Below are 18344 nucleotides of genomic sequence, written 5' to 3' on the forward strand. Positions count from 1 at the left end.
TTTCTGTGGTCAACGAATCCTGACAGGAAACGATTCCATGTGCTACCCCGCGCCTACAGCGCTACCCTACGACTTGTTTGAGTACTACATCGAAGACAACCGAAACGAAAGTACTGCGTCAGTCGTATCCGTAGATTTTACGGTCTCTGTGCATGTTTTCATTTTAAACGTGCCGGTATATCAATTTATTTCGAATACTGCACAATAACCAAGCTAAATGTTCGTCCAAAACGCCACCCTGCAGTTTTTGCACGGCGTTGTTTTTTTCTTGAAATTGAAAGTGAAAGTGAACCGATACTTGGTGCTCGATAAACAAGTCGACCACGTCTTACCTCAACAATCATGCGTTTGCTCAAGTTATTAACTTTATTCTTATTTCTATGTGTGGGTAAGTCAGTCAACATTTTGAGTTTTTACTCAAGAAAGACATTTTAATTTTTAATCTGCAAGAACGTGTGCAACTGTCATGTATGTTGAAATTATGCTTTCGAACATTTATTTATCCTTGATATCCATCGTCCACGTACAAGTACACTCTTTGTCCTTGCAGCTTTTGTCATACTAAGAAAGAAAACAACTTTATGTTCCCACTGACAACTGTGTGCTACTTGGTCTTATGGATATGCCATTGTAGTAGATATTTCTAGCGCTTCACTGGTAACAATTCTACTAGCATGCAGATGAGATATCAACTTGTGTACAGCGTCTCCTCACTATACCTGTAGTAATATGGAGGTGTCCTACTAATATGTCAAAGGTTGTCTTAGTAGTGTGTAAAAATGTCATTAAATAATGGATGGCAGTTGTGGGGAAAAAACGCTTATAGTATTATTATTACACAGTAATTGTACTCATGCTCTGAATTGTCATAATAAGACAAAGTGTCGCCACCACTCTATGATGTCACACTAAGCTGTTTTCTTTAAAAACTAATGGTTTTTTGTTGTTTTTTTTGCAGGTATCCAGCATGCTAATCCTCTTACATGGCTGCCCTGCCTTTTCAGTGACTATATTGTGCAAGTCAATAACGAGGGTGCGCGTGACGTTCAGCTCCTGAAAAGATCCAGCATTCTGCAGTTTGGTGAGCTAGGAGACAGTCCTGTGAACCCTCGTGCCATCACTTTCCTTGTCATTGGTGAGGGCCTTTTTGGCGTGTCAGTAATCCACACTGCAAGGCACCACTTGACTCAGTTGTTGTGCTCTCTATCAAGTCTCCATACTGGACCAGCGGTACTATTTGAAGGACATGGAAGCAGATCTTGTGGATTGTGACATTCATAGATCCAACACCAAGGGTGTAGATGTGAACTGGCCGGACCAGACATCTCATGAGTACAACTGTTGGTTCACCATCACCCTGACACACACCAAAGGCTTGTTCACTGTCTCTGGAGTCCTCAGATATCCATGTGAGCCCCCTCCCTCTGGACAACAGGATCTCACCAATTGGCCTGCTATTGAGGACAGACAGACCCTCATTACTAAAGGTATCAGTGCAAGTTGACATCTAACTGTGATGTTACAGATTATCATTCCACTTCAAATACTTGCAAAATTGACATGCCATAACTGTAAATGAAGATGCTGCATTTTATCCGCCACTGCCGTTTACACAGACATGAGTGCTGTTACTGTGCACTTTCACAGAGATGCAACCTCCCACAATATTCTAATTAGACTGATGCGTAACAACTTAAGTGTCAGCTTTTATAATACAAGAAAAAATGCATTCAACAAAACTGGGTGGCAGATATAAGTGGCATGTGTTAAACAACGGAATATTTTTGGGTGGAAAATTGCTGTGTTTGCTTTTTTTGTTTGGATACAGTGGTGGGTCGGCACGGCTATGGTATTACCAAAATTCTAGTATTTGCTCCACCAAACGTTATTAATTTATTTCCAACAGTATATGCTCTTCATTTTGTAGCGTTTCTTTTGGCTGAACTGCTGCCAATGTTGGACTTTTTTGTTCAATCAGATTTCAGTTTCTGGAGCAATACACTGTAGCTATATTACTGTACCGGTATTTTCTTTCCCCTGACTGGTTGGCCAGAGTAAACCTTGGTAGGGCCCAACCAATATGGATTTTCTGAGGCTGATGCAGATATTGTTATTTTGCAGAAAAACATTCTGATTACTGATTAATTGGCAAATTAATTAAATAATCTATACTAGTATATAATAAAAAATGACTTTTATATTGGTCACTTAACACTTACAAAAAGATGTAAATTATTGGCAAGACATGTTACTATTTTAAAACACCTTGTCCTCTAGTACAGTGTTTTTCAAACTTTTTTGAGCCAAGGCACACTTCTTTCATTGAAAAAAAATCTCGCGGCACACCACTAGCTGAAAATATTGAACCCCCCCCCCCCCCCCCCCCGCTTATTTGAACAATTAACGTGTTATATTGTTACTATAACCTTTTTTAACACTGAAGAATGACGTTATAACAGTTTGAATTGGAATCAAATGAACACAAAGAAAACAGTATTTTATCATCTTTCATATTTATTGTTTCACCGTCGTCCTGCATTCATGCGTCACAAATTCACTTGTCTCTCGTCAAAACACAAGGCAATTGGCTAGCTGTTGCTGCTCCCTAGCGGTATGGGATGGTACTACATGATTACTTTCTGGGCGAAAGACCGCACAGGCATACAAATTGAATATTTTCCCACGGCACACCTGACAATGTCTCGCGGCACACCAGTGTGCCACGGCACACGGGTTGAAAAACACTGCTCTAGTATTTGTTGATCTTAACAACAAAGTTCAAATTTCAAGTACAAAAACATGAAGAAAAGGCTTAACTGAATAATTTGTCGATAGAACTAGATGATGGGTGTCAAACTCAAATCCATCCCGTAGAAGCGAGGCAAATCATGTGCCTTGACTTGATGTTTTTTGTAAATTGTCTTCACTTTTAATAACACTAAAATATAAGATATTGCAAGTGTTTTTGTTACCAATCTCCCTTTAAAAAAAAACATATTTTCTTCACTATACGGTGTCTCGGGTTATAAGGCGCACCTTCAACAAATGGCCTATTTTAAAACGGTTTTCATATATTGGGCGCACTGCACTATAAAGGGCATAGAATGGAAGCTACAATAGTGGCTGCGGTTGCGCTATGCATTCATTAGATGGAGCTATGCTAAAGGGAATACAATATAATACTTTATAATGCTTTATTTATATCGAGACTTCAAAACCACTGCAGCTGTAACAATGAGAACTGGTCAATAACACAGACATGAAACATATAAATACAAATGGCATTACAAAGAAATAAATGAGAGACAAAAGTGATGAAGACAATTCATACGACAAAAAAAGCACACAAACCTCATGGGCACACATCCACAAGGGGCTAAATATCCTTAGAGGTCTTGCTTGGCTCTTTCTTCCTTCGTTTAGTCATTACTTAACTATGCTTTTGGTATTATCTTCGTTTTATAACGGCTGCGCAAAGCTCTGTTTGAGTGTGTGTTGGCGAATGCACATGTCAATTAGGAAATCTCTTCTTCAACTGTCTTCTTTTGATTACCAGAAGTAAGATCAATATCTATCGCTCTACAATGTCAAACTTTGACCTTATTAGAGGCTGTGTTCTTAACCTAATGACCTGTCACATATGTGTTTACAGTGGCAGTGATCATGAAAACACAAACTCCAACGGTGACAATAGGCCTGGGTTTCCAGAAAAAGCTCCACTGCAAATTTGCTGTCGGTCACAAGAGCCCAAACGTGAGCGTGCAGTGGTACCAGCAGTACCATGGCGAGCAACGCAATCTCTTCGGTCATGACAGCCACTCTGGTAAAAGTGAGGGGAAGGGAGTTGACCTGAGGAAGCTAGCGGGCGGTGACCTTTCTTACACTCTCCCCTTCACTGAAGTCAAACACGCGGGCACATACGTGTGCTCCGTGTCAGTGTTTTCCCTGTCTTCCAGCCTTGAAATAAGTCTACAAATACAAGGTGAGGAACCATCAAAAACACAAGGGCTACATTCACATTGTTTGGGTGTGGAATATTTTAAATGCTTTGGATTTGTTTTGGAGTGGCCTGGCTGTCGACTGGTTAGCGCGTCAGTCTCACAGTGTAGAGGTGCGGGGTTCGATTCCAGCTCTAGCTTTCTTGTGTCGACTTTGCATGTCCTCCCCGTGCCTGCGTGGATTTTCTCCGGGTGCACCGGTTTCTTCCCACATTTCAAAATCATGCATGGCAGGCTAATGGAACATTCTAAATTGTCCCTTGGTGTGAGTGTGAGCGCGGGTGGTTGTTCGTCTATGTGTGCCTGTCACGTTACGCACGAAGCAGGAAAAGGGAACTGCTTTGTACGTAACAGAGAATAAGTGGATCCCCGAAGGAGCAGACACCGACAAGGACTTCGTCAAAACAAAAATATTTATTACAAACAAAACCCCGTCAAATAAACAACAGAAAGCGCTGGTGAAAACGAGAACCAGGAAATAAGAAAACGCGACAACAGAAAACGCTTGCAAAAAATGGCAAGGGAAATATGTTTAAGACAAGTACTAGTTCACGTACGCTAATATAATGAGTCCTTTGGGACGACGAAGATTTAACCAACAGCGAATGGTATCGAATAAGAATGGCAATCATAGGCAACAGCAGTGGCACGGCATGCAATACTCCGGCAGTGATTTGACTGTCGGAGCGCCTAGATATAGCAGGTGCAATCTCTGGCAAATAGGCAGCAGGTGTGCAGGCGACAGAAGTGAACGCGTGCCACCTGCTGCCGAATACGGATCATGACAGTACCCCCCCCTCAACGGACGCCTCCCGGCGGCCCACCCGGTTTGGACGGGTGAGAAGCGTGGAAGTCACGAATCAGGGACGGATCTAAGATCCAGGAGCGGGGGACCCATTGCCGATCCTCTGGCCCATAGCCCTCCCAGTCGACCAGATACTGGAACCCCTTACCCCTGCGCCGAGAGTCCAGGATGGCCCGCACAGTGTACACGGGGTCACCGTCGACAACCCGCGGAGGAGGAGGCGGGGTGGGAGACGGAGCCAAGGGACTGGTCGCTACCGGCTTGATCAGCGAGACGTGGAACACGGGGTGAACCTTCATTGAGGCCGGCAACCGGAGCTTGACTGTGACGGGGCCGACGACGGAGTCCACCACAAACGGTCCGGTGAACCGTGGCCCCAACTTGGCAGACGTGCCGGCCAGGCGCAGGTCCCTCGTAGCCAGCCACACTTTCTGCCCCACCACATAGGTCGGCGCCGGGCGTCGCCGACGGTCCGCGATCTGCCGGTTCCTGGACGCGGTGCGGGACAATGCGGCCCTGGCCTCCTTCCACACGCGATGAGCCCGTTTGAGGTGGAACTGCACCGACGGAACCTCCACCTGACCCTCCTGGGACGGGAACAGCGGTGGTTGGTATCCGTAGGCCGTCATGAAAGGGGACCGCCCAGTAGCTGAAGAGACGAGGGTGTTGTGCGCATACTCCACCCAAGGTAAGTGGTCAGCCCAGGACGAGGGACGGTGGAGACACACGCAACGGAGGGCCGCCCCCAGATCCTGGTTAGCGCGCTCCGCCTGTCCATTGGACTGCGGGTGGTATCCCGACGTCAAACTCGCCGTGGCCCCCAGGGACCGGCAGAACCGCTTCCACACCTTGGACACGAACTGGGGCCCCCGGTCGGATACAATGTCCAGCGGGATGCCATGGAGACGGAAAACATGCTTCACGAGGAGGTCGGCGGTCTCCAATGCCGACGGCAACTTGGACAGCGGGATAAAGTGGGCCGATTTAGAGAAGCGGTCCACAATGGTTAGAATGACGGACCGCCCACGGGACGGAGGAAGACCCGTGACGAAGTCTAGGGCGATGTGGGACCAAGGTCGAGGAGGAATGGGTAGAGGTTGGAGCAATCCAGCCGGAGGCCGACGCGAGGCCTTGCCGCAGGCGCAGGCGGAACAGGCGTTGATGTATTCCATGACATCCTTCCGTTGCTCAGGCCACCAGAACCGCTGGGAGACGAGATGTAATGTCCGGGTCACTCCGGGGTGGCAAGCCACCTTGGACACGTGCCCCCACTGCAACACCTCCGACCGCAGTGATGGAGGCACAAATAGCTTCCCTGCGGGACATTCAGCCGGAACTTGGGCCCCGTCTTGAGCCTCCTGAATCCTCCGCTCGATCTCCCACCTCAAAGCCCCCAGAATGCAATGGTCCGAAAGGATTGCTCCTGGCGTGGGATCCTTTTCCGCGGGATCGTGGAGGCGGGAGAGGGCGTCAGGCTTGGTGTTCTTGGATCCGGGACAATATGTGAGGGTGAAATTAAATCGCGTTAACAGAAGCGCCCACCGGGCCTGTCGCGAATTTAGTCTTTTAGCGGACCGAATGTACTCCAGGTTTTTATGGTCCGTAAAAACAGTGAAGGGTTCTTTGGTCCCCTCGAGCCAGTGTCTCCATTCCTGTAGTGCTGCAACTACAGCTAAAAGTTCACGGTTTCCCACGTCGTAATTCGCCTCGGCGGCGCTGAGACGACGAGAGAAAAAGGCGCAGGGGTGCAGCTTCTGGTCAACCGGAGAACGTTGAGACAAAACTGCCCCCACTCCTGAATCCGAGGCGTCCACCTCTACGACAAACGGGTGGTCAGGATCAGGATGCTGCAGTACAGGTGGATTGGTGAAGGCTTTCTTTAGGTTCGCGAACGCTGTGTCTGCGTCCGGGTCCCATTTGAACGGGAGCTTAACAGAAGTCAACCTGGTTAACGGAAGAGCCTGTTGGCTATAGTTACGGATGAATCTTCTGTAAAAGTTGGCAAACCCCAAGAAGCGTTGTAGTTCCTTGCGGCTGGTGGGCGTAGGCCACTCCACCACCGCCCTGGTCTTTACGGGGTCGGCTCTCAGCTTACCCTGCTCAATGACAAATCCCAGGAACGAGATGGCTTGTACATGGAACTCACACTTCTCTGCCTTGACGAAGAGCCTGTTCTCTAATAACCGTTGTAAAACGAGCCTGACGTGCTGTTTGTGCTCCTGTACTGACCGGGAGAAAATCAAAATATCATCGAGGTAAACGAAACAAAATACATTCAGCATGTCCCTCAACACGTCGTTGACCAGACTCTGGAAGATAGCGGGAGCATTAGTCAAACCGAAAGGCATGACCAAATATTCAAAATGGCCTAATGGGGTCTTAAAAGCCGTCTTCCACTCATCCCCTTCTCGCACGCGAACCAGATGGTACGCACTACGCAAGTCTAATTTTGAGAAAATGGTGGCAGATTGTAAGGGAGCGAAGGCGGAATCTAACAACGGAAGTGGGTATTTATTCTTAATTGTAATGTCATTTAGCCCACGATAATCCACACACGGCCGTAACGACTTGTCCTTCTTCTCTACGAAGAAGAACCCGGCACCTAACGGTGATCGTGATGGTCTGATGAGACCTGCAGCGAGCGAGCTATTAATATAGTCCCTCAATGCCTCTTGTTCTGGACGAGACACCTGATATAATCGGGAGCTCGGCAGCGGGACGCCCACCTGCAGGTCTATGGCACAGTCGTACGGACGGTGCGGAGGCAAAGATCGGGCGCGATCCTTGCTAAAAACCTGTTTCAGATCGTGATAGTAACTAGGCACCCGGTCAAGGCAGATGACTTCAGGGGCATCGTTACAGACACGCGTATGCCCCCCTACGGCCGACCGCAAACAATGCTCGTGACAAAACGGACTCCATATTTCTATGGCCGGGCGGTTCCATGATATAATTGGGTCGTGTGTCTTGAGCCAGGGCAAGCCGAGAATAACCGGAACGGCTCGGGAATGCATTAAATAAAACCGTCTGTGCTCTACATGATTCCCTGACAACCTGAGCTTAAGCGGTTCTGTGATCCGGGTTACCACTGCCAGAAGGCGCCCATCGAGATCGTGAACCCGTTTCTTTTCGGCTAATTCCTCGGTCAAACAGCCTATCTCTGAGGCAATGTCGGTGTCCAGAAAGCAGTCGTCGGCACCCGAGTCTATCAGAGCCCTGATCTGTCGCGCCCGAGACGCCCCGTAGATCTCCCCCTCGAGTTCAAGTCTTCTGGGGTGTCCCGGCCGAGAGTCGACTCTCTGAGGCTCTCGAGATTCGGCGCGGGGTTGTGACTCACAGTACTCGACGGGCGTAGTCGGTTGGGATTCCGATGGGCAGGATGCGGCTCGATGTCCTTGTAGACCACGGTTGGAACACGCCTGGTCCACGAACCGACGCCGTCTCTCCTCCGGACTGGAACTTCCGCCCCCCAGCTGCGTCGGCTCCTCCCTGGCGGCAGCCCTCCGGGCGCTGGGGTGGTCCCCGGAACCAGCTGTCCGAGTGATCTCGCTGGATGCACCTTGGTCCGCTGTATGCTGGAACGGGAACCAACTGCTTCCGTGCTCCCGGCTCCTCTCTCTCAGGCGGTTGTCCAGGAGCAGAGAGAGATCGATCAACTCCTCTAGGTTGGAACTGTTGTCGCGGGTGGCCAGTTCGTCTTTAAGTGTATTGTTAAGTCCGCGACGAAACAAGCCACACAGCGCCCGGTCGCCATAGCCACTTTGGGCGGCCAAAATGCGAAAGTCAATCGAGTAGTCCGCCACGGATTGTCTCCCTTGGCGGAGCTCTAATAGCCTGCCCTCAGCCTCTCTTCCCCGCACGGGATGATGGAACACACGGCGAAATGCCGCCACGAAGCCGGGGAAGGAAGACCGGAGGCTCGGTTGTGCTTCGCTCACTGCAATTGCCCATGACGCCGCCCGACCAGCCAATAGGCTCATGATATATGCGACCTTCGCGTCATCACTGACATAGACGGAAGGCTGCAGGTCAAAAACGAGCGAGCACTGGTGGAGGAAGTGCCCGCACTGACCATGTTCGCCTCCATAACGTGGAGGGTGGGGAAGCATTGGTTCCCTACTAAATGGAGGAGACTGGACGGGTACCTCCAGGGTAACATGTCGAAGCTCCGGGGTAGGTGCTCTCCGCCCTTCTAATTTGACTACGCGAGGTTCGTAATCATCGAACTTGTGAGCCAGCATGGAAACCGCGCCGCGGAGCTCTGAAATGGCTCGGTCCTGCTGACTCCTAAGCTGCTCTTGACGGGACAGAGCCGACAAAACCTTCCCAATGTCTGCGGGATCCATGGTGGCCGGAGTATTCTGTCACGTTACGCACGAAGCAGGAAAAGGGAACTGCTTCGTACGTAACAGAGAATAAGTGGATCCCCGAAGGAGCAGACACCGACAAGGACTTCGTCAAAACAAAAATATTTATTACAAACAAAACCCCGTCAAATAAACAACAGAAAGCGCTGGTGAAAACGAGAACCAGGAAATAAGAAAACGCGACAACAGAAAACGCTTGCAAAAAATGGCAAGGGAAATATGTTTAAGACAAGTACTAGTTCACGTACGCTAATATAATGAGTCCTTTGGGACGACGAAGATTTAACCAACAGCGAATGGTATCGAATAAGAATGGCAATCATAGGCAACAGCAGTGGCACGGCATGCAATACTCCGGCAGTGATTTGACTGTCGGAGCGCCTAGATATAGCAGGTGCAATCTCTGGCAAATAGGCAGCAGGTGTGCAGGCGACAGAAGTGAACGCGTGCCACCTGCTGCCGAATACGGATCATGACAGTGCCCTGCGATGGACTGGCAACCAGTTCAGTGTGTACCCTGCCTACTGCCCAAAGACAGCCTGGGATAGGCTCCAGCATGCCCCTTCTGAGCACAAGCGGATCTGAAAATGTATGGATGGGTTTGTTTTGGGCCATAATCCATTATTGTTTGAATACCGGTAAATAAAATGGAGGGCAGCCCAGTGGGCCAGTGGATAGCGCGTCAGCCTCACAGTGCAGAGGTACCGGGTTAAATTCCAGATCCCTGTGTGGAGTTTGCATGTTCTCCCCGGGCCTGTGTGGGTTTTCTCCAGGGGCTCCGATTTCCTCCCACATTTCAAAAACATGCATGGCAGGCTGATTGAACACTCTTAAATTGTCCCTCGGTGTGAGTGTGAGCATGGACGGTTGTTCGTCTGTGTGTGCCTTGCAATTGGCTGGCAACCGGTTCAGGGTGTCCCCCGCCTACTGCCCGGAGATGGCTGAGATGGGCTCCAGCACCCACCGCAACCTTTGTGAGGATAAAGCAGATCGGAAATTGAATGAATGAATAAATAAAATGGCTAGGCCAAAGTCAAGTGATAATTACAGTTACGATTTGTATAGTATATGAAACCCTTCTAGACCACCAATATCAAACAGTCAAATGACAGACAGGCTGTTCACCAACATAGACCACTCAATTATGTCATCCAGGGATTTTCCAGATAGCGTTACTGTATTTTGCTGCTTTAAAATAAAATGTTGAGTATCAGAAACATTTTTGGTAAGCTGCAACCCAAGTCCCCGCGAAGCTATGTTCACACTGCATTGCATATTCCCAGAGTCTCCCCAGGTGTCCCTCAGTGTTGGTCACACACTGACATTGCAAGATGGTGAGCTGAAGAAGGTGGTTTGCGCTGCAGACAACTACTACCCGCTGGATGTGGACATTGCCTGGTACGAGCAGGACCTGACATCTTCGGGCCAGAGGGTCGGCGCTCCTCTCCCGAAGGCGCTCGATAATGTCCTGCTCTCCAGTCACAAAAACAACATGGACAAGACCTACTCGCTGTCGGGTTTCTTCTACCTCCAGGCTTCGCACACACGCTCAGGGAATCAGTTTACGTGCACAGTCTCCCATCAGTCTCTGCGAATGCCCATTAAAAAACGTTTCGTTCTTATCGTTGAAGGTGAGCCACATGAATCATGCAACTGCACGACTGTGGCAGCAGAAGAACATCACCATGTCTCTATTTTGTCCTTCAGAACCTACCAGCTGGTTCTTCATGCTCACTGTTTGCGGCGTTTTGGTCATACTGGTGTCTGTCCTGTGTTTTATGCTAAGACACCTCCACCAAGGTGAGTGTTCATCGTCTCGTCAGCTTCATCGCCCTAAGTTACTAAAAATGTCCCAAAAGACATTAAAAGGAGTGACTTTTTTTTTCCCTTCTCTGCAGCTCGAAAATACTCATTGCGGGTAAGACTAGATTCTGAATATACTTCTGAGCGATCAAATGACAATAACAGAGCAATGTTTTCATGTGAATCTGCGGTTGTGTCTCTGTTCTGTGCAGAAAAAGCCATACTGATTGTACGTCATGACAGAGAAGAACATGCAGAAGCAGGCAAAGCATTTCCTCCTCATTCAAGCAATGGCATTTTGAAAAAGAATTTTTCATTGGGAGATTACCGCGACGAAAAAAGGAAAAGCAGTTCATCTTTTCGTTTAGAGCACTCCAAGTGCCACAATTCAAACTAACACTAACATACACAGAAAAAAACGTTTTTTGTTGAATTTACTCAATTTTATTTCGTCCAGTTTTTGCAGGCCATAAAATCCTCTGAATTCAAATACATTTTTTTAAGTAGACAATGCATCTACTTGGAAAAAAAAAACATGTACCGTAACCATTTTTCGCGGTGTACAGAAGGCCCAGGTGTTCATCAAAAGAAAAAACAGCTTGTATTTCTAAAAAGCATTTTTCATAATGTTATTCAATAAAATATTATGCAGTTTGAAAATTAAGACTGCATCTAAAATAGGAAGATAAAAAATGGTCTTTAATATTAATTTAATTCAAATGTACTGCACATAAATGTTCAATAGAAAATGTGCCCAAATTAATGTTTGAATACAAACACTTGAAAGTTTTCATTCAAATGTTTTAACTTAAGACATTAAACGAAACTGAAGTCATTATTTTATATACCACTAGAGAGAGCCGCTGTACCACGAGTGGTACCACGTACCTATATATATATATATTTTTTCAGTCAAATTAGTTGTGTAAAAACTACTAGGCAGATGCTAATGCTGTAAAACTATTTTGTCGAATGCAGTTCCTACTGACGAGAATTGATTTATTTCCGCCGTGGTCCTGATTGCTCGTAAGGACGCGTTTTATTTGTCACGATCTTTTGCCTTTCCTCTGTGCAAAATGCTTGTTGGTGTGTGCTATTATCAACGCAGCGTCACAATTGTTCCCCAAGGGATAATATGTAAAACACCTTAACTTGGTTAAATAAACACACCAAAAGTCTGCTTTATGCGCTTCTTTACGATCAAATAAATACACATAATCCTTTGGGTCCACTTGGTCTAGCTGGATTTGTGTCTAAAACATCTGTGTTATCGCAACATAATCTGTCCTCAATGATCATTTATGTGCCTTCTCCAAGGAATATAATAGACAGCTTCCCTCATTAGAATACTGACTGTCGCAGAAATGGTGGGAAACACAAGGCTATATTATGAATAAAAGCTTCCACACATGACTTTCACGTAGCGTATCCGAATTGTTGTTGTCAGGGGAGGTACCGGTAATCGTTTTTTCCACTGTCATTTATCATGAACGTCATTGGCCGTGAGGGAAAATGTTTGCATTTCCGCAGGTATGCGCTTTCAGTGTTGTTGGGGTTCGTTTTGACAGTCAAAGCACATCTGCTCGGCAGAGTTCGCGGGCCTTAATCATAACTGCGTCACCGGCTAAAAAAAAATACAAACAAAAAATATGGCGTATGCTGTGGAGAAAAATCAGGAAAACTCAGACCACCAGAGGGAGACGTCAGCCCGTCATTCCTTCGACCCATTCATCTATTTTCTGAACCCAATCGATTAATTCGAGGTGTCAGCATCGATTAATTGATAAGTGATCATCAAATTCACCAACCCCTACATTGATAATCCTCTGATTTCAACCTCTCAACACTGAAAATGTGTTGATGTCTCTTGAAAGCAGACTGATTTTTTGACGTTCGTGTTTAATCAAAATAAGGCTTTGCAATGAGGCAAACATCTGGTTTATACTTTGGAGGACAATGCTCAACATTTTCCCCCCCATTGTCTGACATATTACGGAAGCCGTAGTTTGAAAAACCTTGAATTTACATGTCAAACCTGAAGTGACCTCAACTAGTAGCTTTTTTCTCTCAGTTTCTGAAAGGTTGATGAGTAAAAGCTCACTCCCTCTCAGGTGATATCGCTTCATTTTGTTAAAAATCATTCAACAATGGCAAATCCACAACAATAATCGGTTAACTGGGCAAAAAAGATTTGGCAATGGACTTTAAAGCAAATTATGTTTTAATGTCATTCCATTGCTCGATGCACTTATCAACAGAATCAATTCTAAAAAACATTGTTGAATGTGACAACCCTACTATCAATCGATGTAATATTTGCAGCTACTGTCTCTGTTATTATGATGAGCTCACACAATAATAATAAAAATATGTTGAATTTGCACAATTGGATATTTCTCATAGTCCGCGGTGATATGAAATGTAATCACAGAAAATTTCCCGCAAGAATTTAAAACGACCCGCCACCTCTTCCAAGTCTCTAATTTGTATTTGTGAAAGTTCTTGAGAATGAGGCTTTCCAATGGAACCTTTTTCACAAAAACACCAAAATCAAGACCAAGAAGCTAGTGAATAAAATCAGACAGGAGATATGACAGTTAATTCATTTGAGAACTGTTTCACCACACAGAATTTTCTTTTTTAAATAAAGTAATCACTCCTAACGGCATCTTTTAATACCTCATTTATGGGTGTGCGAGAAACAGAATGAACTGTATTTATTCTGAGGGAACAATAATTAGGAAAACGTATATCTTGACTGTCTCTTCTAGTGGGAGCTTTAACGGAGCAATAAACCAAGCGTAAGAGTTGATCAATTGCAGATGTTTGTGTTAGCCTGTTGCCAGCACTAAGTGTCTCCATGCAGGGCTGAGGGACAAAGTGTGCAGCCCGGGCGGGATCTCCAGTGTTCATAGAAGACAAACAAAGCAGAGCAGTGCTCTTATCTGTGTGGGAAAGAAAATATCAAATGATGCAACAACTTATTGATCATCTTGTCAAGGCATACAACCAAACACCAAAACAAAGAGTTTGCAGCTCATGGCCAAATCTGTCATCACGAACAATATGAAACTATGAGCTAGACTTTTGTTCCTTCTTGCTTCTATTTTCATTACTGTCAATACTGGAGTCAAAACCGTCAGATTTCTTTTGGTATTGTAATGAATGACAACATGCCAAGGTGTTTTTAGGCTGATGATCGCTCCCATTAATGAGCCTCATGTGAAGGTGTTTTTTAAATAATTTGACTACTGAATTCAGTTAAATTCATGATTTTGTACATGCGGATGCATGGTGATTGATGCCTTGCTGTCAGTTCTGTATTGTTACAGGCAACAATGAATAAATCCATCAGAATGGAATAATGTACCGGAGTGTGTTCTTCTTTGATGATCCTCTCTGTTTCAAGCACTTTCTCACCATTTTGTGGCATCTATAGGTGATTACAAACCCTATGTTGTTTATCAAGTATTAGCAGATTTTCAATATTTAATGCAGGGCTCGGTTGATCTTGGCACAGTTCGGGGACAAACAGAATGGCGATCGGATCCCACAAACATAGACACAAACAGAATGTATACAAAAATATTTATTTCACAAAAGCGACAAAGTATAAACGGAAATCGTGGGTCAAAAAGAACCGGGCAAAACAATCCATAACCCAAAAGCGTTTGTAAAGACAAGGCAATAGTAAATCTGAGAAATGAAACAAAATGACTAGAGTCTAATTCCACCATAGAAAAACAAGACCAAGATCAAAAGACAAAATAATAAAAATACTTAGAAACGAGAGACCAGAAAGCAAAAACAACAATGATGAGATCGAGATATAGAGAATACAAGACTTGAGCATGAGCAGCAAACAAGGTAAATAATCTGACGAAGACTTGGCGCTTACGAAGTCCTTAAGTACATGGCTAACTTGATGAACACATTGGCAGCAGGTTTGCACGCTGGAGGGGAAGCCCTCCTCTGCCACCCGGTGGAGACACACAAGAACAAGATCATGACAGATCTATTCCATGGTTCAGCACAACTTGTTCTCTTTCAGGGACCTGGCGTGCAATCGAAAGTTTAATGTAAGCAATATCGTTTCAAATTGTAGTGTGACATCCAATCACACCTACAGGAATGAAAACAGAAGACAATATGTTGTTAGGCTCCCCTTTCCGTCAATAACAGCTTCCAATATTATCAAAACGTTTGGAATCTGCTTGAGGGAATTATTATACATTCATAGAAGAGAGTTTTTCTGGTAAGAGATGTCGCTGATGATTGAACTGTGAGAGGGAATAATGGCTCAGAATCTCTGCTGTAGTTTATCCCAAAGGTATTGTTTCAGTTGGGAAACATCTCAGCCCAAATCAGGGGAAAAAGTCACATGTGCTGCTCAGCGGTCCTATTTTAAATCCTAGCGTCTTTGGTTGCTAGTTGGAGAATGATGGGATAACCTTATCAGCTTCAAGTCTCCCTCTCATGTTTCTCTGTTTTGCCTCCGTTCGCTGGTATGGCTGCCGAAACTAATCCTCATCAGTATTCACATAACAGTAGCAGGACTTGACGATGAGAAAACAAATTATGTTCACTGTTAATACTCAGACAGTTAGATAGGTTGATGTTAAAAAAAACAACAACTACAGTTTCCTGTTTCAATATGTCGATTCACGTTGATGTATATTTGTCTAATTCTGAACATGGATGTATATCCACATGTACCGGTAGTGGGTCAGGCTTCCTGTACAGCACAGGTGTCAAAGTCAAGGCCTGGGGGCCAAATCTGGCCTGCAACATCATTTTATGTGGCCCGCAAAAGCAAATCATGTGTGTCAACTTCCATGATGCTTGTGAAAAATCTGCACCGAAATGTCAAATTGTGATGTGTAATAAATAACCTTGAGCTTTTACAATATTTTTTTTACTCTGCTAACACTCACTCGAACAATAATTGAACAAAATATACTGTAGTTGATTTGACTAATTTCAAAACTGGTAATCCATCAATTTGTTGTGTACCATTAATAATATATAAACATTTATTTAGTTTTACTGTTGTAACAGCCCACCGAGGGGAGACGTAACCCCAAAGTGACCCGCGACAAAAATAAGTTTGACACCCCTGCTGTACAGTATTTGGACTGTCTTCTTCCAACATTCCAAAAAAAAATCATGTTAGGTTAATGAAGGACTCTGTATTACCCATCGATATGAATGTGAGTATGAATAGCTGTTTGTCTATATGGCTGTGTAATTGGCTGGTGACCAGTTCGGGATTTAGCTGGCCTCTTGCCCAACATCAGCGACGGGAAAGGCTCCAGTTTGTTTGTGGGTCTTACTGCCGTTATTTTTTTTTCCTTCAGTCAGCTGTGACAACTATTGGAAAATATGCATCACATTTTGTGTTTTAACAGAAAACCTTAATGTGTGGTGGGCCTTCCCTTTATTGGAATTCTCATCTTTCTGTCTTCCCACTTGCTCTCTCAGCTGTTGTGACACATTTGAAATAACGCCGGCGAATTCTGAAAAAAAAGCTTGCTTGCAAAAGCAAAGCGGCTAATTGACATCCCTGTTCTGTACCAGACAGTACAGAACAGGGATTGAAGACTCAACATATGCACAGCACTTTGTGTCCCAGCCAATTTCTCTGGTGAGGTCAAGTTGCAATTCTCGTCAAGCAATAAAATAAAACGTGTGTGTGTGTGTGTGTGTGTGTTGGGGGGATGGAGGGGTGTGTGTGATGATGACCTCATTTTAAAAAAAGAAAACATAAGGCCTTATGTACACTCACTGCCCTGCTCAAATAAGCTCCTTCTAAACAGCAGCTCTGGGTTTGTACTTTTACCAGCTAAAAATGAGTACAAAGTAAATGAGATTTACTTGTTTCAAGCCAGCAAATATTTAACTCTGATCGTAAAAATGGCAGAGGCGTGTCATTGCACAACTATGCACAAGCCACAAGATGGAAACGTTGGATCCAGTTATATAGTATTCACATATGAACATCTTGGTTATTAATTAGGTAGCTGAGGTCAGACTGTGTCCGGTTTAAACCATTTCTTTTGGTCCATATAAGGTAAGTATTAATGGTTTGCCCTGTAAATGGCTTGCGACCACGTCAGGGTAGAGGCCTCCCCTCACCCAAAGTCAACTGAGTCGAGCTGTAGCCCATCCACAGCCAGAGAAGAACAGCGGTGCTGAGAATAGATGAATGGATGCAATGTTTTTTTTAAATCTTATTCAAGGCGACTAAACTGAGCGGTGGGGTGGCGCTCTATATACATCAATCCATTTTCTAATCCACATATCCTCACAATGGTCACAGGCGTGCTGGAGCCTAACACAGCTGTCTGCGGGCAGTAGGTGGGGGGACACCCTAAACTGGCTGCCAGCCAATCGCAGGGCACACAGGTAAACAATCACACTTAGGGGCAATTTGGAGTGTTCCATTAACCTACCATGCATGCTTTTGGAATGTGGGAGGAAACCAGAGTACCCGGAGAAAACCCACCCAAGCACGGGAAACTCCACATAGGAAGGCTGTACAGCAGGGGTGGCCAACCCGCGGCTCGCGAGCCGCATGCGGCTCTTTGGCTGGTTCAATGCGGCTCCCAGGCTCTCACACGACAAGCGTCGAAAACGCCTCGGCAGTGGCGATGCCGTTCAAACGAGGCGCCGACTTCACAGAACGTACTCCGTCAGCCTATCATCAACCCCGTTACTTGATTGACATAGAGAGCAACCAATCAGATGATTGAATCACCGCTCATACGCAAACAAAGGCGCTAAGCGCTAAGCTAGTCAGCCTATCATCAATCCCGTTACTTGATTGACATAGAGGGCAACGAATCAGATGACTGCATCACCGCTCATGCGCAAACAATGCCGCTAAGGGCTAAGTGCTAAGCTAGTCAGCGAATTACCTCTGATTTTAAGGCACGGGTGCCCAATACGTCGACAGAATCGACCGGGAGCCAGAGAACTGGTCCCAAGCCGACCGCAATTGGTGGGAGGAGGAAATGCGTGGGGAAAAAAAAAGATTTGTTTGTTTGTATCTTGAGCTTTCATTCATTTTCGGCCCGTTCCGACTGTTGCTCATCGTGGTGTGCGTGTATGTGCGCGAGTGCACTTGTGGACGCCGGCGTGAGTGCATGCGTGCGTGCGTCTGTGTGTGCGTGTGTGTGTGTGTGCTTGCATGTGTGAAATCGGGTCGTTCGTGAGAAGTTGGTCGCTTGCACGAGGAAGGGTATGATGTGGCTCTTGGCAGTAACTCAGTAAAAAAATTGGCTCTTCGTCTCTGACTGGTTGGCCACCCCTGCTCTACAGTGTGCCGCCACACATACACACACACACACATGCACTCACACGCACGCATGC

General features: G+C 45.7%; 1 protein-coding gene across 2 annotated transcripts; it reads left to right on the top strand.

Moving 5' to 3' along the window:
* Nucleotides 1-94: 94 nt before the first annotated feature.
* On the top strand, nucleotides 95-14342 carry LOC147197752 (tapasin-related protein-like). Of its 2 annotated transcripts, XM_086125294.1 has the most exons (9): nucleotides 95-388; nucleotides 959-1135; nucleotides 1212-1487; nucleotides 3653-3982; nucleotides 10454-10801; nucleotides 10878-10970; nucleotides 11069-11088; nucleotides 11186-11236; nucleotides 13840-14342. In XM_086125294.1, exons 1-8 carry the CDS (start codon nucleotides 343-345, stop codon nucleotides 11198-11200), a joined length of 1305 nt encoding a protein of 434 aa, XP_085981420.1. In that variant the 5' UTR covers nucleotides 95-342; the 3' UTR covers nucleotides 11201-11236; nucleotides 13840-14342. The 2 variants fall into 2 exon arrangements, with proteins under 2 accessions (XP_085981420.1, XP_085981419.1); XM_086125293.1 differs by lacking the exon at nucleotides 13840-14342 and having other exon boundaries at nucleotides 11186-12392.
* Nucleotides 14343-18344: the final 4002 nt, after the last annotated feature.

Source organism: Hippocampus guttulatus, chromosome 12 (assembly GCF_054856545.1).
Source record: "Hippocampus guttulatus isolate MCC_2025c chromosome 12, RoL_Hgut_1.0, whole genome shotgun sequence".
In the NCBI taxonomy this organism is placed as follows: domain Eukaryota; kingdom Metazoa; phylum Chordata; class Actinopteri; order Syngnathiformes; family Syngnathidae; genus Hippocampus; species Hippocampus guttulatus.